The sequence below is a fragment of the Eulemur rufifrons genome, chromosome 7, assembly GCF_041146395.1.
Source record: "Eulemur rufifrons isolate Redbay chromosome 7, OSU_ERuf_1, whole genome shotgun sequence".
Taxonomy (NCBI): Eukaryota; Metazoa; Chordata; class Mammalia; order Primates; family Lemuridae; genus Eulemur; species Eulemur rufifrons.
Genome location: NC_090989.1, coordinates 267,737,675 through 267,758,101, shown reverse-complemented (window position 1 = coordinate 267,758,101; position 20,427 = coordinate 267,737,675). Strand labels below are relative to the sequence as shown.

Here is a 20,427-nt window from a genome sequence, read left to right as displayed (position 1 = left end):
GGGCCGCCCTTCATCCTTGGCGGTCCCTGACGTGCAGCTTCCTCCCTCCAATCTCCGCCTCGGCCCCCTCACACGCCATCTTCCCTGTGCAGCTCTCCGGGTCTGTGTCCCCCTCTCTGTTCTCTCGTAAAGATACCAGTCACTGGATGTAGGACCCCCTGTCACCCAGTACACCCTCATCTTAACTAACCGCATCTGCAATAAGGCCACATTCCCGTGGTTCTGGGTGGACGTGAATTTGGAGAAGACACTGTTCGGCTCACTCCAGACACACTCAGCTCTTGGTGAGCGCTTTGCAAGCGTTAGCGCCTTTGACCCTGGTGGCAATGCGAGGGACCAGGAACTATTGTCATCCCCATTTACAGCTGAGGAAACTGAGGCACCAGGAGGTAAGGTGACCTGCCCGAGGTCACACAGCAGTGAGTTCCACAGCTGGCTGTCTGGCTCCCCAAATGCCACCTTTCCCAGCAACTCCACTTCCCAGCGGAGGGACCCGGGCAAGTCACTTCCCTCCTTGGAGACTCGAATCCTCTGTCTATAAAGGGGACAAATAGCACCTGCTTCATGAGGTTGCTGTGGGGATTCAGTTCAGTCCTGGGGCGTGTGTGACGTGCCTGGCACCGAGCCAGCATGTAGCCAGTGCTCAGTGGGGGGAAGCTGTGATAGCGATTCTCATCATCATCATTTCTCCACTACTTGCCAAGGCCAGGGGAGACTGGAGGGTCAGAGAAGGAACTCGGGGGACAGGAGGCCTGGGTTCTACTCTTGGCTCTGCCCTAGACTGCCCTGTGGTCTCTGGTATGTCACTTCCTCTTTCTGGGCCTCAGTCTTCTCATGTGAGAAGTGGGCCCAGCTGGGCTCAATCAGCCAGGCACAGGGGAGTGAGGTCCAGGTGGAATGAGCCAGCGAGAAAGGCCAGGTGCTACCCATCTCGGCCCTCCTTGTGTGCCCTCGTGACAGGTGGGGAGCCCGTGGAGAAGCCTTTCTGGGGGCCGAGCCCAGCCCTGGCCCACCCGGGCCCTACTGTGTTTGGCCAACGCCTCTTCTGAAACGGCCACCCTGACTTCTTGGTCCCGCTGATCCTGGCAGGCTCCAGGGATCGATCAGAGCTGGACTTTGGGCCCTGATTGGCCCCAGCTGAAAGGGCAAACACCAAGGTCACCTACGAGCCATAGGCCCCTGCCCCAGTCTCAGTTCACAGCTGCCCGGGCAGGGAGGTGGTGGCCCCTCTGCCGTCAGACCGAGCCCTGAGAGACGTCTGAGGCAGAAGAGCCCGGAGCCATGCGGAGCCCCAGGGCCCTGCTCCTGCTGCTGGCCGCCTGCCTGGCCGTGCGTGCCGACCCCGCACCGCTGCCCGACGACATCCAAGTGCAGGAAAACTTCGATGTCTCTCGGGTAAGGCTGGCCTCGCTGGTGGTGGCTGTGGTGGGGCGGGTGCCCAAAGAGCTGGGACTTGCTGGGCAAGTCCGGCTTGTCTCGGGGTCTCAGTCCCCAAAGGCCCTTCCTGCTCAGACCGTCTGGGATTCTGGGGTTCTTCGAAGCTACGGCCATCCATCTGCCGTTCTATGGGACTCTCTCGGCTGACGTTCTATATGTAAAACGTCACATTCTATGGTCCTCATGGGCTCCAAGGGGAGTGCTGGCTTTGGTGGGAACCCACCCCAGAGAAAGCTTTGTCCTGCTGGCCGCCCCGCTGCAGTCCCCACACGGGCACCTGGCTTCCCGTGAATGTCCCTGCTCACCCCTCTCCCACCCTGCATTCTTTAGCCACCCGCCTCTCCCTGCAGCCTGTCTCTGGTAGCTCACCCTGGGTCCCCTGCTCAGGGCCAGGCCTGGGAAGGCACAGGGTGGGCATGTGCCCAGTGGCTTTGGGGCTGGGATGTGGGCTTATGGGAAGAAGGAGAGCAGAACGGAGATCGGGGGTGGGGGATGCACAACCTTGGGCACAGGGCGAGCCCAGGGCAGGGCATGGTGCTGTGGGTGTGGGGTCCCAGAGCCGCCCCCAGGCCCCGCTCTGCCCTGAATCACCGGGTGGCCTGGGGCAGGACCTTCCCACCCGGGGCTCAGGTTCCACATCTGTGTGAGGAGCTCTCAGACGCTTCTAGCTGTGGAGTCCTGTGGATTTTGTTGACTTGCAGGGATGGGAACTGTCGTGGGCACAGGGGCAGTGAGGAACAGGGCCTTGTGGTGGTCTGGGGTGGCACATTGGCCCTGGTGTGTTGGCCCGTCCTGCAGGAGCGTGAGGGCTCTTTCAGCTCCCCGGTGTGCTGTCAAAAGGAAGAGGCAGCAGGCCTGTCCTGCATGACTCCACCATTGTTCATTAAACTTTTGAGATACTTCCAAATGTGGGGCTGCCTTGTGAGGTGGTGAGCAGCCCGTCACCAAAGGAGTACAAGACAGGATTCCAGCACTTGGGGAGCAGAGGTTGATGGAGATTTGGACAGATCCCACATCTCAGTGCAGCGAGGCCTTCTGTGGGCCATCTTCCTTTTTTTTTTTTTTCTGAGACAGAGTCTCGCTCTGTTGCCTGGGCTAGAGTGAGTGCCGTGGCATCAGCCTAGCTCACAGCAACCTCAAACTCCTGGGCTCAAGCAATCCTCCAGCCTCAGCCTCCCGAGTAGCTGGGACTACAGGCGTGCGCCACCATACCTGGCTAATTTTTTCTATATATATTTTTAGTTGGCCAGATAGTTTCTTTCTATTTTTAGTAGAGACGGGATCTCGCTCTTGCTCAGGTTGGTCTTGAACTCCCGAGTTCAAACGATCCACCCACCTTGGCCTCCCAGAGTGCTAGGATTACAGGTGTGAGCCACCGCGCCGGGCCCATCTTCCTTCTTAAACTCGCTGTGAGGCCTGCAACTCCACCCTTGGGGCTCTGTCCTCCCTCGAGGGTATACATACAGCCTCCAGGTAGCCAGGAGACATTAGCACTTAGAATGATCTATTATGGGTTGGGGGGTGGGACCAGACATCAGCCAAGTCTTTGAGGGCTGAGGCAAACCCAGACCCCCAGACCTCGTGGCTGCCCCCTAGATGTACGGGAAATGGTACAACCTGGCCGTGGGCTCCACCTGCCCGTGGCTGAAGAAGATCAAGGACCGGCTGAGCATAAGCACGCTGGTGCTGGGAGAGGGGGCGACGGAGGCGGAGGTCAGCATGACCAGCACTCAGTGGCGGTAAGTGGAACCGGAACCGGGGCCCCAACCCTCCCCGCCCATCCTGGAAAGTGTCGGATCTCTGCTTGCAGCCGGGACCTTGCCCCTGAGCCGCAGTCCCCTCTACTGTCTTCCGCAAGGACGGCCCTTTCTAGGGTCCTGTCCACACCTCAAGGGCAACGCCCCAACACGGAGCCTGTTTTGTAACCTGCTCCTCCGAGTTGGGCAATCCTTAGACCAGATGGGCACCTCTGCCCCCAGGGATCCAACCTAGGAAATGGACTCCTCTCTAATCTTTCCCCACTTCTAATCTTGAACCTTCACCCAATCCATTCTTCACCCAGCAACCAGAAAGACCTTTTGAAAACTCAAACCTGCTCAAGACCCTTCCATGGCTCCCCATTGCCTGGGAGTAAGATTCAAACCTTTTGACTTGGCCTTCCAGGCCACTCCCTGCCCCACACTCTCCCACATGCTCCGAGATGCCTCCAAGCCCATCTTCTCTCGGTTCCTGAAACCCTCCAGCCTCTCACACTTCCGGGCCTTTGCACCTGGATGTTCCTTCTGCTTGGAACACCTCTCCCTACTGCCCTGGGCTAATTCCTATCAACTCAGGTTCCATGTCACCTCCTCCAGGAAGCCCTCCTGGGCCCCCAGGTTCAGGTTACGTGCCCTTCCTTGTGCTCTGAGAGCACCTTGTGCTTCCCTTCATGTGACACTTGTCACATTGTTTGCATCTGCCTTTGGCTGGCCTGCCTGCCCCATGCCATCGTGAGCTCTGTGAGGGAATGAGGTCTGTCTTGCTCTCCTGTGTGTCCCAGGCATGTAGCACAGGGCTTGGCGCAGTAAATGTTCACTGGATGAGTAGTAATCACTGTAACAATGATAGTGAATAGGTGGACAGCGCGTACTCTCAGCTCTTTTCATACAGTATCTCATTTGATCCTCACAACAGCCACGTGAGGTAGAAATTATCATTATGCCCATTTCATAGATGAGGAAACCGGGGCAAGAGCAACACAGAACGAGAAATAAGTCAGTGCATTAATTCATCACCCTGACTGCCTGTGCATCGGTATAATGTGCACATTTGATGAAGGAAGGTGGTTTCAGCACTGGCATTGCCAAGAGGACGGCATAGACAGTGGCTTTCTCTCTGTCCCTCTGTTCCCTCATGTGTAAAGTGGGAGTCTCTCGGGGCTAGTGTGAGGGTTAAACAAGATACTTGGAAATATTAATTTCCAAATTAAAAAGCAAATAAAACCCAAAAAACAACCCAGGCTAGAAAGAGCCCTGCAGGAGGGTAGGGCCTCAGGACCACGGTCCCCACCCGAAGTTACTTTCCTTTTGGTTTCTTCATTTCCAGGAAAGGTGTCTGTGAGGAGATCTCCGGGGCTTATGAGAAAACAAGCACCGAGGGGAAGTTTCTCTATCACAAGCCCCGTAAGCAGGGTGGGAGGAGACGCCCGTGTTCTCGCCTGTGCTCAAAATACCTTGATGCCCTCAGCTCTCTGCTTCTATACCTTTCCTCCTGTTCCGCTGGGATGTCAGCTGGCCTTCCCCTAAACAACAGCTCCTCCTCTTCCTCCTCCTCCTCTTCCTCCTCCTTCTCCCTCCTCCCTCTTCCTCCTCCTCCTCTTCCTCTTCCTTCTCCTTCCTCCCTCTTCCTCCTCCCTCCTCCCTCTTCCTCCTCCCTCCCCTTCTTCCTCCTCCTCTTCCTCTTCCCTCCTCCTCTCCTCTTCTTCCTCCACCTCCTCCCTCTCCCTCTCTCCCTTCTCCACCCCCCCCTCCACTGGCTCCAGCACACACACCCAGAATACGGTGATGGTGGCCACCTCACCAGTCTTCATGTCTTGTTAGGCATCTGCAATCAGCTGGTAAAAATGGACTGAGCATCTACCACGTACCGTGTGCATGGTACTAAGTGAGAGAGGCATTTGGACACGAATTTATTCATTAATTCAGCACATGTTTATCGAATATGCTCTGTGTGCCAAATAATTGTGTTAGGGCTGAATATATGAATGTTTGGCTAGATGGATGGATGGACCAAAAAAATGAGTGATAGAACAAAAATGATTGGTAAATGGATATATGTGTGGATGAACAAGTTAATCAGTTACCTAATACATAGATAAATTGGTGGAGTGACGGGAAAGAAGGGAGGGAGGGAGACGGATTGATGTATGCAGAGCATGGATGGAGAGAATGACGGTGGATCAATTAATGCTGATTATATGGAGGAGACGGGTGGGCAGAGAGAGAGAGACTGAAGATGGACGAATTGATAAATGGTTATGCGGGAGGCATGGGCGGAGAGAAGGTGGATGAAGGAATGATGATGGGTGGGTGAGTAGGTGACGGATCTCCAGTTGGAAGAGCCTTCAGGCCACTGATGCCTCTGGTCTGCCTGCATGCCCCGTGCAGAATGGGGTGCAACCATGGAGTCCTACGTGGCCCACACCAACTATGATGAGTATGCCATCTTTCTGACCAAGAAATTCAGCCGCCGCCACGGGCCCTCCATCTCTGCCAAGCTCTATGGTAATGTCCTATAACGAGACGAGCCCGTCAGGACTGGGGGCGGGAGAGGACCGCTGGTCTAGGCACAGCGGGGTGGACAGGAGCAGGGAGCTCTGCTTTTTCCTCCTGACAAAACTCCAATTGGGAGAAAGGTGCAAGTGTTGACTCTCCCTGGAGGAGGTAGAGCTCAGTCTCCCATTTGAGGTAGAATCTTCTCTTTTGGTCTCTAAAATCCCACACCCAGAGAATTCCAGAGCCTCCAGGCCCTTACAGGAAGCACTGGGAAGAGCTCCGTGTGGGGACGCCTGGGTGGGAGCCTGGGAGGGACCCTCTTCCTCACTGGGAGCCTGTCTTTCCGGAAGTGTATCAAGGAGGTTGAACTGGGTCAACAGTTCTCAAATTTCCCTAAATGCAAATCACTGGGCAAAGGCGTCTCAGGCCCTGCCAGCCGAGATACCTGGTGTTCTAGGCGTCTCCTCTGCCTCCCACTTGCAGGGCGGGAGCGGCAGCTGAGGGACAGCCTCCTGCAGGACTTCAGAGCGGTCGCCCGGGGTGTGGGCATCCCTGACGACTCCATCTTCATCATGGCCGACAGAGGTACGTGGCACCCGCCCCACCTCAAATTTCTGTCCCCTCCTCACCCTTCAGGGCCCCCAGAGACTATCCCAGCCCCTGGGGCTTTACTGTCACCCTCTGAGATAAACAAGGGACCACAGCCCCCGTCCCCTCTTTACAGAGGATCAGGAAGCCACTGGAGTTGCCCCAAGTGTCACAGCTCGTACCTGGCAGAGCCGGGACTAGAACCAAGTCAGTGTTCACTCCACGGCCACGTGTCTCAGGGAGGTTGTGTTTGGAATCCGTAGGTACCTCTTAGGAGGCAACAGAGTGTTGGGGTTCACAGCATGTGCTCTGGACTCAGAGCTCCTGGGTTCAAACTTAGCTGTGTGGCTGCTGGCTGGTCAACCTCTCAGAGCCTCATCTCCCTCATCTGTAAAAGGGGGACAATAATTCTTCCCTTATGAGTTGCTGTGAGGAGTCAGTGAGATACAGACAGTCACCATGAGCAACAGCACAGTGCCTAGTAAGTGCTCAATAAATGTGAGCTGTTGCTGTTCCTGTGATGATGCGGAAGAAATGATGCTTGTGGGGTGCGGCGGCGTGGACAGATGGTAGTGATGGTGGCAGCCATCAGTCTGTTGCTTTTCCAGTGAATGTCCCTGAGCAAGTCATGTGGGCAGGGACATTCATGAAGTGGCTAATCGACAAGACAGTTCCCAGTACAGTGCCCGCCTGGCACTGTAAAAGAAATCCGGGACTAGGATTGCCCCAGAGCCTGGTCGTCGTCTTCACTCCTCCCTCCTGTCCTCTGACCTAGGTGAATGTGTGCCTGGAGAGCAGCGGGAACCAGAGCCCACCCCACTCTCGGTGAGTACCTCAGCCCCAGCCCAGGCGCTCTGCACGCTGGGTTTCGGCCGGCCCTGCTCACTGAGAGGGCTCCAGCAAAGGCAGTGTTGGGCGTGAGTTGTGAAGTCGCGCCCACCTGCACTCGATCTTGATTCTGCCACTTCGGCTAGTCGCTGCCCTGTCGGGACCTCACTTTTCTCATCTGTGAAATGGGATAATTACACTTACCTTCCGGGGTTGTGCTAGAATTCAGTGACATGCAGAAAAGCTTTTAGCATAGTGCCTAAAAAATCTCTAAAAGAAATAAAACTCTTGATAATGAAATGACAATACTCAATACATGAAAATAAAGTCAATTAATTTCCCTGGAGAACAGCAAACGGAGAACAAGCAGCTTCTCAAACCATCTCCTTCCTCTCCTATGCTGCCTGCTGAGTTTTTGGGCTTCCTTACTCTATTATTTTCCCGCCTTTAGCCATATTGTTTAAACCTTCTTTGTTCTTTTTTCTCTGATTTTTTGGAAGTTATATATCCTAATTTATTGTACTGATGTGTGTATGCATGTGTGTATGTGTGTCTGTGTATGTATGTGTGTATGTAAACATATGTAATATTTAGAAACCGTCTCAAAAATTGAAAAAAAGACAAAATGTCCTTATTCCTACATAGAACTAACACTGTTAACATAGTATATGTTTGCTCGTATGTTTTTAGAGAAAAATGACCATTGATTTTATAAAACTAATATATGCTTATTATAAAGAATTAAAACAATACAGAAAAGTATATAGATAAATAAACATTTTTTAAAAGTCCCACCACCATCTCAAAGCCACCACCAACTTTCACATCATTCCAGGAATCTTGGCATATAGATGTGTGGATAAAAGGATATACAGAAAAAAAGGATAAATGGGGGAACATATTTAGAGATATACTGGGGTCAGATGGCGCCCTTCAGCGGAGGCAGACTCCAAAAGGGACCGACCTCCGAGGGCTGACCTCTGACAGCAGCACTTCCTGCAGCTGAAGTCCATTGCTGAGGGGAAATCTCGGCGGTTTATGACAGTGTCCACCCAGCTGGGCTCTTCCTTTTGTTCAGGTTATTTATTTTTGTATTCGTTTCCAAGGTGGTTCGGGTAGTTTCTGTACCAGTTCTGTTTAGCTTGCCTCTGCTTAGTCAGCTTTATCTAGACTGTTCGGATACGGTGCAGAGGGGGTGTCATTTACTCCTTGGCCCTCTTCCCACTAAATTTGAGCCTAATCCCACCTCTTGCCCCAGCCCCATCCTCCTTTAGTATAAGGTCTGGGTATTTTGTGTTCATCTACCTTTCTGAAGTCCAAGAGGATGGTGGAGGCGGACGGGTGAAAAGCTGCCCCCAGGTGTACCATGTGGGTTCCGATACCACATGTATTAATTTCCTAGGGCTGCCGTAACAAAGTTCCACAAACTGAGGGTTTAAACCACATAAATTTATTGTCTCATAGTTCTGAAGGCCAGAAGTCCAAGATCAAGGTGTTGGAAGGGTCGGTTCCTTTTGAGGGCTAGGAGAAAGACTCCATGCCATACCTCTCACCTAGTGGTTTGCTGGCAGTCTTTGGTGTTCCTTGGCTTGTAGAATCATCACCCCAACCACTACCTTCATCTCCACATGGTGTTCTCAATGTGTGCGTGTCTCTGTGTACAAATTTCCCCTTTTTGTAACGACACCACTCATATTGGATTAGGGCCCACTCTAATGACCTCATCGTAATTACATTTGCAACAACCCTATTTCAAAATAAGGTCACATTCTGAAGTATTGGGGGTTATGACTCCAGTATATGAATTTTGGGGGGACACAATTCAGTTCATAACATTCTTCCTCTGCTTCTCTTTTGAAGGACTGCTAAGTATTCTATATAAGCCTCATAATCTGGTTGGGGAGGTTGTGATGTACATCTGTCCCAAGGCAACACATTCTTCACTAGATTGTGTAGCCCTAGAACGTTCACTTCCATTAGACTGGAACTCTAATCCATTTTCCTTTTTTACTCTTCCTACCCAGAAGCCAATTTTACTACTCCTCTGTCAGGAAAGGAGAAGATGGGGTGCCCCTTAATTTTCTTCTCTCTGGATTTGGAAGTACTAGGAAGAATTATAAATCTGATGACATTACCAGCCCTGGAGGTTGGAAAGTACAGTTAACAGCTAAGGGCTACACCCTGCTGAACCATTCTGTTAGGTCCAGAATGTTTTGTTTCTTTTCTTGATTGCCAGTTTTAAAGTTTTTGGCTTTAAATTATGCCCCCTTCTTTGTATGAGTGATATTGATGACAGTTTGGGAGCTGTGTTTTTAAAATCATTTTTTGCTATGTTAGGCATTGGGGAGAGAATTTTTTTGTTTTTGTTTTTGTTTTCTAGAGACAGGGTCTCGCTCTGTCACCCAGGCTGGAGTGCAGTGGCATGATCACAGCTCACCGCAGCCTCAAACTCCTAGGATCAAGCGATCCTCCTGCCTCAGCTTCCCAAGTAGCTAGGATTATAGGCATGAGCTTGGGAAGAGAACTTTTGAGATGGCATCTGCCATCTTAATCCAGATGTCAACAAAATCTATTTTCTTTATCAATGTCAAGAATGAAACAACTGACTCCTCTTGCACAAGACAGAAACATAGCACACCTATATTTCTGTTTCTTACTGTTTATTTTAATCCTTTCAGGTTTCTCACATGCCTGTTTTCGTGGATGTGATCTGACATTGTTTACATTTTCTACATTTTTCAAAAGAATTTGAAAATATTTACATTAAATTGCATAACTATTTTAACAATTATTTGTTATTCAACTCTATATTTTATTGTCTTTATAGCTTACCATCATTTCGTTGCTCTAAGATCGTCAATGTCTGGCATTTAGATTCCCTTCTCAATTGGTGGGAATGTGCCTACAAGTAATTTTTTCAGGAAAGATACATGAGTGGCAAACTTCTACACCCTTGCATGACTGAGAATGTCTTTCTGTGGTTATATCATATGGTCAACAGCTTGAATGAGTGAAGGATCCCTTTTCCCTCATAACCCTCAGAATATTGCTCTGGGGCTTCTGCATTAAATGCTGTCATTTACTCTGAGGGCCATCAGGCTCTTTACCCTTTGTTCCTAGGAATGTCCAAGAAGGAGCTCTTTGTTAATTTTTTTGACTTCCCTTTCCCTTATGATTGGGCAACTCAGGTCTTTCTTCAACTCAGAAAAGTTTTCTTCTATTATTTCTATATTGATTGCCTCTCCTTCTGGAATCCCCATTATGTGGATTATTTCCTATAGTATCTAAGCTGCAGTTTATTATCTCTACTATATGTTTAAACTGAACATCTTTTCTATGTCCAATAATTTTCTTCTTCCACATATTCATTTCCATCACTGTTGGCTTCAGTTATATTGGTGCCTATCATATTGAATTTCACTGATGGTTTAAATTTTCTACTGTTTCTTTCTGTCATCCTGTGTTTAGTGGGGATATTTCTTCAGCTCGGTCTAATTCTTCTGAGCAGTGGCATCATTTAACTTGTCCCACAACTTTTCTCTGTTCCTCCACCCTCACCAAGGAAGATGTATATGTCATCAGCTTGAGATGAGTCTGGCAGAGAGTGGGAGTCCCTGGCAGTTTTCACAGTTTTCAGTTGCACTTAAAAAAGCAGAAAGGAAAGTTTAAGTTTACTTTAGTTCTATCATTTCAAGTTCCAGGTCTTACCTGTGGACAGGATGGCTACCTGGTGGCCAGCAATTCCCTACTTACGCCTTCTTTAATTTCCCTGGGATCCTGCCTCAGGGCACCTACACCCAGAGACCCTCTTGACAGCTTTGGTAGCCTTCCCTGTGCGGCAGTCCCCCCTACCATAGCCAGGAGTAAGGGTCAGTCTTGAAGTCCCTTCCTTCTCTCTGGATGGAATTTTTTCCTTTGCAAGCAGTTAATGATGGTCTGTTCAGCCCTTCCTGCAAATCAGTTGCACCCACACTCTGTCATGCAAAAATGCCTTCACATTTCTAGCATGGGAATGCTGTTTTCCCCTGATTGCCAACTCCAGGGGAGATTCTTTTCCATTATCATATTTCTTCAGGCACTTCAACTGGAAGTTGGATATGGGGGTATTATTATACCTCATGGTTCTGATTTTCATTTCAGACCAGAAATCTATCTTTTGATGCCCCTTCTGGAATTCAGGTTGATGACTTTGGGAACAGTCCATTAGCCAGTCCAGTAGCCGTGCTTCTATCTATCCCCTGATTCCCAAAGCAAATGGTTTATTTATATATTCCAGGGGTTTAGGTGAGCAATACTAACAAGGTATCTGAACAGCTTCTTCTTTTCTCCCCCCAGAGGGCCCGGCGGGCTGTGCTACCTCAGGAAGATGAAGGATCCGGGGCTGGGCAACAACTAATTAATACCATCAAGAAAGAAGGTAGCGAGCACCTGCCTTTTCAACCTTTCTGCCATGCTCCAGAGGAAGGGCCCACGGTTGGCGCACCCTAGATGTTCTCGTCACTGTGAAGTCTCTTTATCTGTTAGAAACTCAAGGGCTGGGCTGAGAAAAGGCAAATCAAGTAGTCTGCACTGTGCTGGGGGTTTAGCTGGGAGAGAGGAGCATAAGGCTTGGTCCTGAGCTTAGGGACTGTCAGCTCCATGATGAGAAGCTAGTCCTTGCCTGGGTGACCATGTGGCCTCCTGCCCTTGGTTTCCTCATCTAGTCTATGGGGTAACAGCCTGCCAGGCTGACCGTCAGTGCTCTTGTAGGAGCAAGTTGGCACTGTCTGCGAACAGCTCCCTCTCCAATACCCTCAGCAAATACTGAACCATGCTCTGCCTCTGCCCCACGCCCTGTGCTAGGCACTGGGGCCACGGAGACAGACCACCCATATCATCTTGTCTAGTGGGAGAGGAACCCAAGGAAGAACACGATGGGCCCTAATGGGAGGGTCAGCTAAGGGGCTGGGGAGCTCAGAGGATGGAGGGGTCAGGGGGAGTCCATGCTATGTCCAGGTGTCCAGGCATCCAGGCATCCAGGGAGGCATTCCAGGGGCAAGGGACAATGGGAGCAAAGGCGAGGGAGTGGGACTCGGTGAAGGGTCAGGCTGGTGGCATGGGGGCTGGTGAAGATATCAACTGTTATTACAGAGTTTGGGGGCAGACATGACCAACATGGTGGATGGTGGGTCACTCCCCATGCCACGGAGTGGAATGAGCCTTGGAGCTGGAGTTCAACAGACGTGGTTTTGAATTTTAGCTCCATGTGACTCTGGGCAGGTCACTTCACCTCTCTGAGGGTCAGTTTCCTCATCTAGAGAATGAGTTGATAATCCTTCCTTTTAGTGTAGGGGTGAAGGCTGAATGAGATGATGCATATTAAGTGCCCAGCTGATTGTGGGTGCTCGGTACACATGGGGAAGTGCCGCTGTCTGCCTCTCCTCAGATTCCTGCCAGCTGGCCTACTCGGCAGGTCCCTGCATGGGAATGACCAACAGGTATTTCTACAACGGCACGTCCATGGCCTGTGAGGTCTTCCAGTATGGCGGCTGCATGGGCAATGCCAACAACTTCGTCTCAGAGAAGGAGTGTCTGCAGACCTGCCGAACCATAGGTGAGTATGGGCCCCCTCTGTGAACTCTGCACCTGGTGACCCTGTCCTCCCAGTAGACCACCTGCCAACTGAAAAGGGAGCGGAGAGAGGGTTCCCGTGGGGGAATTCCGGGGCAAGTTTGCTGAAATCATAGGAATTCCATATTTGGATATGGAGGGTCCCAGGCAAGTCACTTTTTTCTTGTGGACCTCAGTTTCCCCATCTGTCAAAGAGGGACAAGGTGTTTTAGATGAGCAGGGTCCCCAGGCTCAGCAGTCCCGTGTATGCTCGGTCTACGGTTGCAAGGATAACTGACGCTCCATGTCTCTCTCTACCCCACAGCGGCCTGCAATCTTCCCATAGTCCGTGGTCCCTGCCTCGCTTTCCACCACCTCTGGGCATTTGATGCTGTCCAGGGGAAGTGCGTCCAGTTCATCTATGGGGGCTGCCATGGCAACGGCAACAAGTTCTACTCAGAGAAGGAGTGCAATGAGTACTGCGGTGTCCCTGGTGATGGTAGGAGGCCCTGCGGGGTGCTGGGCGGGCGGGGTCGAGGGGCTGTCAGGGTCTAGGTGGGAGAGCCCTGGTAGGGGCTGGAGGTCTGAAGAGCTGAGTTCTGGACTCTGTACCTGGTGAGCAGCCCATCCATGCTCTGGGCCTCAACTTCTCCTCTGTGAAATGGGGCAAACCTGGGGCCCGACCTCAGCTGGGACTGGGCACCCAGGGAGGTGTTTTGCCAGGCACGGGTAGAAGGTGTGCAGGGCTGGCTGCGGAGCTGGGCAGAGCTGGGCTCGAATTCTGGTGCTGCCACATTTAGGCCAGCCACAATGAGCAAGTGCCAATTTGAGCCTCAGTTTTTTTCTTGTAAAATGGGACAAAGTACCCACTGCCTCCCAGACTACACAGGACCTGGCATGGAGTCAGTACTCAACTAATGGCAACTGCTATTACTAATGACCATACTGATACAATGAGAACAGTGACGGCGTTCCAGGGAACAGCAGCCATTCAAGATTTCTGTACCTTGATTTTCCCACTGGAGAATGGCACCTATGTTAAAAGAGACAAGGCAAAAAATCAGATTCTGCTGTGGAATGCCCTTTGCAGATAAGCCACTCGGCAAGCAGGAGTTTCCGGCCCTGGCTCCGGCTGCCTTCCCTGCCCCGGGAGGCCTCCCCACTCCCCGCATCCCGGGTGTTCCCTCCCTGAGCCTGTCTGTGTCCACAGGGGACGAGGACCTGCTGCGTATCCCCAGCTGATGTCTGGCCCGTCTGTAAGCCGGAGGGTGGCCGGTGTCTGTCCCAGGGCCCTATGGCAGGCCGGGGCCCTATGGCAGGCCGGGGCCAAGCAACCTGAGTCCCAATAAAACCCAAATTGTAAACTCCTGAAAGTCGGTGTCCTGAGTGTCCATTGTCATCAAAGCATGACGAGGTGGGAGAAGGGGAGCGGGGACAAAGCTGGGGCGGGTGCCTGGGTACCCCAGCTTTCCCCAGCAATGAGAAAGGCACGTGCTGGGACGTAATAGCACTGCCTTCAGTACATGAAATTGCTATGCAAATTACGGAACATAAATCACAGTTCTATTTACTCCACAGTAGTGTGAAATGGGATTGTTCTGCTTTGTTTTAATAAAGCTAGAAGAGAAAGGAAGAAACCCAGGGCACCTGTTTCTGGGAGAGGCTGGGGGGTGGTCATCAGTGACCCAGGGTCAGGAGAAATGGTTGTGCTTAGTGTGGCCAGCGAGCTCAGGGCACACAGCCCACAAATGCCTGAAATAGTGCCCCTGTCCTTTGCCGCACAGAATCCCTCTCCAGCGTTTTATTTCGACTGTAGCCCAGTCCCCAGAACCAGCTGCCAGGAGCTGGAAAGCCTCCGCTGTGTCTCCGCATGGCCCCGGGGTGCCAACCCCTGGGACCCCCACTCTGGCCCTTTGTCCTAGAAAGAGAATGCTCATCAGCCTTCCTTTGCGCTGTGTCTGGGACAACCAGCTGGGCCCTGGCCCAGAGCCAGAAGCCCTTGGTCTGACCTGACTTCAACTCCCTTGGGAAAGAGAGTAGGTGAGCTGTCTGTCCAGGGCAGCTCCAGGACCACATTGCTCCAAGGACACAACTGGGAACCTCCGGTTTGTAAATTCACACTGGACTTAAAAACATCTGATTTATTTATTTATTTATTTGAGACAGCGTCTCGCTCTCTGTTGCCTATGCTACAGTGCAGTGGCCTGATCATAGCTCACTGCAGCCTCAAACTCCTGGGTTTAAGCGATTCCCCCTGCCTCAGCCTCTCGAGTAGCTGGAACTGCAAGTACATGCCACCACGCTTGACTAATTTTTAAATTTTTTATAGAGATAGGGTCTTGCTATGTTGCCCAGGCTGGTCTCGAACTCCTGGGTTCAAGGATCCTCCCACCTTGGCCTCCTGAAGTGCTGGGATTACAGGTGTGAGCCTCTGTGCCTGGCCAATTTATAAACATCTCTCGCTAACTGCATCCGCCTGGAGGCCTGATGGACGCTGCCCGGCTCCACGTGCTGTGAAGTGGACAGCTGACCCTGGCAGCAGGCGCCCAGGCAGGACCCACTTTCCTCCAAGGGGTGACCTGTGTCCCAAGGGCCAGTGGCTAGTTCAGTCCAGGGTTTGCCTCTCGTACCCTTGGCCCATTTGTTAAGAGAGCCGTCAGGAGGAACGAGAGGCTCCCACGCCTCTTGTCGAGAGGATGAGCTCGGAGGCCAGGATCTGGGTGTAAAAAGCTTTGCAGCCCCCTGGGTCCGGTGCATCAAGACCCTCCCTTTGTCTCCCCCAAGGTCCTGATCTTGGGGCTTTCGGGTTCCAACAGAGGATGGTCCTGAGGAACAGCATTTGTGGTCGTGGCCAGGACTCTGGGACAAGAGCAGGGAGGCGGCAACTGTTCAGAGTGATGTGATAGAGGCCTTCGACCAGCAAATGTCCCCCTGGCCCTGTCCATACCCTGTCCCCTCCACGTGTGCCTCCCACCAGGGCCAGCCGTCCATGGCAGTGTGAAGGGGCCACTCTGAAGAGTAGTATTTGGAGGTGACCTGAAATGAAAGATGCTTAAACCAGAGGGTGCGAGCTACAGGCGCGCGGGCCAGCTCAGCCAACGGGTGCATGTCTGGCGCTCAGGGTGTTTTTGTACAGCTATGAATTTACCATTTAAAACCTGAGCTTCCCCCTAAACATCTGGGTTTCTCAACTTTCTTGCAAACAGACGCCCTGGCAGCCCTGGGCCTGCATCATGATGCCAACAGCGGGCCAGAGCTTAGTAGGGACAGACGTCTGCCCCCTACCCCCAGAAGGGCCTTACCTGGTGGTTCACTAGCCCTGCTCGCCAACCTGCCTGGTCCCCGAGGCATTTGTCTCTGTGACACCTGCTACAACTTGTCACTAAAAACCAAAAAAAAAAAAAAAAAAAAAATCAATGTATCCTGACTTTATCCCTTGGGGGTGGGATGGGTACAGCACACCTGGGACCCCGCGTCACAGGAATTCACACTGCTCCTCTCGGAAGGCACCAGGCGTCCTTCTCAGCACAGCCTGAACAGTCACTCGAGTCTTAAACAGTCTCACCTCAAGTTTTTCCCTCGAAGTTACTGGTCCCACTCAACTTATTTGTTACAAAATAAATGTGGCCGCTTAATCAAGAAACGTATCTTTTGTTTTTCCTTTTTAAAACCATTTTTTAAAAATCCAGAGGCTGGTCCTTCAGCTGCGAGGGCTTCCGGGCCTTATCTGACTGTGACGTCCCAGGCGTGGGGGAGGATTCCTTAGGCCACAGCACGAGCCGAGACTTTCAGCGTGGGGGCCACAGCCCGCCTCGGTTAAGCTGCAGCTGCTCGCTCAGGGACGCCCCACGGCTGGCTCAGCAGGGAGCCCCACGCAGGACGGTGGTCTGCGGGCAGGGCGGCCCTTGGGGAGGCTGGCCCGGGTTGACCAGCCTCTTCACACCGTGACAGGTGTGACCTGAGGGAAGTTTTTCAGGTGATGGGAGTTAACACAGCCTCTACTTTTAGGAGTTACCCACACCTGGTAAAGACGGGGCTTGGGGTGTCTGTCACTCACCTTGATGGCAGGATGGCAGCTTCGCCTCCTAACGGGCTGTCTTGGCAGCAGGAGACCCCCTGGTGGCGTCCTCTGTCCTCAGCTTGCCTCTGGTGTGGTTCCTGTCCGCACGGTGTCGGGCTCTGGGCGAGGCCACCGGGGCTGGCCTCCCACAGCTCACCATGGAGTCCCTCGCGCCATCAGGAATTTGGCAAAAGCCACAGACACTCTCCCCCAGGACATGGACGATATTTACAACAGCTGTAATGTCACACAGTTAGGGAGGCCAAAGCCGTTGGGAATTGGGGCACGAGAGCCTCACGGGGGTCCGCGGGGCAGGGCGAACCTGGACGTGTACCTTGGGCATTGGGTCTGGAGGACTCGGACTAAATCCTTCCCTGCCTCCATGGAGCAGTGCTCCGCATCCCACCAGGGGTCACATCTTCCTTGGCTACGTCCCTCCCTCATTTATCAAGTGTGGCTGAGCTGGGCCTGGTGCCGGAGAGGAGCCAGGAGCTCCCAGATGAGAAGCCGACAACCCCGGCCCCACGCAGCCTCCCCCTCGGGATGGAGTGAGCCGTCACCCCCAGCGCCCTGCAGGGGCTCTGCTCCTAACTGGACAGCACGGCCCATTCCCAAACCCAAGAAAAAACACCACACACTGCATCTTCCTAAAGGTCGTTTTATTGTAAAACCATAAATACAACACTGACATGAAATCATTTATGCAACTGATCCTCTCTAACCGTTAAAAGGACGTCTTTTTGCCTTGGCATCAACCAACTGGGAAATAATGCTGCAAGAATTCAGGGGGTGGGGGAGGTACTGAATCCTGGGCTGGGGCTTTTGGCGATTTAAGGAACCCAGTGGAACCTTCCTCTTCTCCCTGGGAGTGTTCCACTTTTGGACAAAAACAGACAGGTAAAAAACAGCAACATTTAAACAGCTCAGTTTTAAATTTTATTACTTTGTAAAAACAAATGTTTTTTTTTTTTTTTTTTTTTCTCTATTCCTTTCCTCCATTTGACATCAGTAAAAGGTTTAAACATCATGAAACTGATCTGGCTGTAAATGGAGAAATGGCACCAAAACAAAGTGAAACAAAAACCCAAAGGACAAACAGAAAACCCTAAAAGAACCCTCAAGTTTGGTCTCGGGGGTTTACATATCAGAACAAGAACCGTCAACTCAACCCCCATGCAGTTTGACTCCTTGGAGAGCTGCTGGATCCACACCAACGGTACAGGAGACCGCACACAACGTCTTTTTTTTTTTTTTTTAATTAACACAGCAAGTGTGACACTAGGTAACTTTTTTTTTTTTTTAAATACAGTACATGGTACACAGGGTCCCCAAGATGGCCCTGCATAAACCCCTCGTGAAGACTTGAGCCAAGCACTGGCTGTTTATAAAAATATTGTGTTGCTACAAAAGTATAAATTAATGCTACCGGTATTAAGAAATATTAAACACATAAAACTTATAAGGATTAAGAAAAATATTCATTAATACCTGTAGAAAACTCTGGCCTAAAAAAGATATTTTTTTTTGTGTTTGTTTTTTTGTAAATTTTTTTTTTTGTATTTTTTTAAGATGACTTGAGTTTCTTGCACTCGAAGAGAGAGACACAGACGTGTCCACGGTATTGCCTAGAACGTCTTAACTACTGAGAACGGGTGGGTGTGCACGCACGTGGGTTCTGAGTGGGGGCAGGGGGGCACCAAGGCTTTCTCAAGATTTACCTGATGTGAACGCATGACGTGGAAAGAAAAAGGTAGGATCAGAAAACTGAAAATAATTTACGCACTTTAAAAAATATCTCTGCTTCAGGTGGTTTTACAAAATGATTTCCTGATGCTTGGGATCCGAAGGGCCCTGGATGAGCTGCCGGGGTCTGCAGCGTGGCCCGTGCACCCTCCGGGTGGGCGAGGCCCGGCCCCGTGTCAGTCCACGTGCTCGCTCACCGCTCGGGAAGCCTGGCCGGGCCGGAGGGAGGGTCCTAGGCAGAGACCGGTTGGCACCTGGGTTGTGGGAGGAGGGCCTCCTTCCGGCTGGCCTCAGACCCCGTCTGTGCCAACCTGGACTTCAGGAAGCGCCACGAGAATGCCAGGCCCCTGAGGTTGAGGACAAGGCTGGGCTGTGCCCCTTTAAGGAATTTTGGTTTGAAGAGTCAAGGTGCCCAGTGGGACGCCTGGGTGGGTGGGGCCCTGGGTGGGTGGGGCCCGACTGCAAACCTAGCAAATCCTTCTCCATCCACGAATCGAATCTTTAAAGCGACACCCACGGTGGTGGGTCGGGGCACGGACGTGTCCAACAGTGACCTGACGATCTTCTCACCCTCGGCGGGTGCCTCTTCCACAGAAACCACAGGGCTCCTTCTGCAAAGGCCAGGGCGCCCCCAACCACGATCCTCAAACCCAAATGAGAGAGAAAGAAAAACAACTACTACGACAATGAAATCCCCCAGAAAACCCTGAAAAGGGGAAACCAGGAGGGAAACATAAGAGGGAAAACACTGTATCATTGGTTCACCATAACTGGCCTAGCAAACATTAGCCACAGTGAAGGGAGGGGCAGCCTCCTTCCCGGTTCTCCCGCTGGCCCCGCTGGCCGGGACAGGAGCTCCCGTCCACTGGCTCCAGGGGACAGCTGGGCCTTCCTTAGTCTCTTGGTTCTGTCTAAACCATCCGCCTTCCCAGGAGCCGTCTGCCAGATGCATCGCAGAGACAGGCACTGCCACTGCCCCCCAGGCAAGGGCAAAGCTACGAACTTGGTGCCGCTCGTCGGGCAGATGGCTGCGTGCCGGTGCCATGCCCTGTGCACCTTCTCCTTGAGCACATCCATCACAATGACAAGATCTGGGCAGTGTCCCCTGCTGGGCCAATCTTGTAGGCCCTCCCTTCTCCCTCCATGTCCCATCTTCATTGCAAATCTTCTGATGACTCTGTGGCCCCCCCAGAGAGCATGTGCCACATCCCTGACATCTCTCCAGGTGCCCACTCTTCAAAGAGTCCACCCCAGTGCAGGGGAAGCAGGTGGCACTGCTCAAGAACAGTGGACTCCTAAAGACAGAGGTTCAGCTTCACAGTGGAAAACATGCCCTGTAGAATTTTTCTCTGGTGTTTCTTGAAAGTGCAGGAAATAAAAGGTCAAACTGAGAGGGAGGACTCTGGCCAGCCTGCGCACCTGGTGTCTTCCTAGAGACCTGGAGACCACAGCTTCTCATCTGTGTCACTGGACTGCCCTTCTGTCCTTGCCAGGAAATCTTGGGACCCTTTCCCAGCCAAGAGCCAATCCCCAAATGCCAAGCGTGGAGCTCCAAGGGGGATGGTGGTGAAGCTTCCTCACTCGCGATGCAGCAGGTGACGTCAGTGCTGCGAGACCTCAGAGATGACGCACAGGCCATTTTGCTCAGGTGGCACCTGTTTCTTGGTTTCCAAATGCCATGGGAAGGAGGCCTGGCTGGCTGGCCTGGGCATCAGGAGGGGGAGAACAGTGCTGAGACAAGGGCATCCACCCTTGACCAGGATGGCACCACTGCTCTTGGTGGACCTGAGACTCCTCGGGCTACTGCAGACCCGAGGGACCCCCCCCATGATGCTGCGGTCCTTGGCTTGGGCTTTGCTGGTGAAGCAAGCTGACCTCAGGGAAGGGGGAAGGGCCTGCTAAGTGGAGACGTGTTTTCTTCACCTCCCC

The 20,427-nt window shown here is 52.2% G+C and overlaps 1 protein-coding gene across 2 annotated transcripts; it reads left to right on the top strand.

Moving 5' to 3' along the window:
• Positions 1-1,168: 1,168 nt before the first annotated feature.
• Positions 1,169-14,068, top strand: AMBP (alpha-1-microglobulin/bikunin precursor). Of its 2 annotated transcripts, none has more exons than XM_069476705.1 (10): positions 1,169-1,395; positions 3,034-3,176; positions 4,522-4,598; positions 5,583-5,699; positions 6,174-6,275; positions 7,054-7,103; positions 11,442-11,523; positions 12,532-12,699; positions 13,021-13,194; positions 13,576-13,653. In XM_069476705.1, exons 1-10 carry the CDS (start codon positions 1,282-1,284, stop codon positions 13,611-13,613), a joined length of 1,065 nt encoding a protein of 354 aa, XP_069332806.1. In that variant the 5' UTR covers positions 1,169-1,281; the 3' UTR covers positions 13,614-13,653. The 2 variants fall into 2 exon arrangements, with proteins under 2 accessions (XP_069332806.1, XP_069332808.1); XM_069476707.1 differs by lacking the exon at positions 13,576-13,653 and adding an exon at positions 13,906-14,068 and having other exon boundaries at positions 1,170-1,395.
• The last annotated feature ends 6,359 nt before the right edge of the window (positions 14,069-20,427 follow it).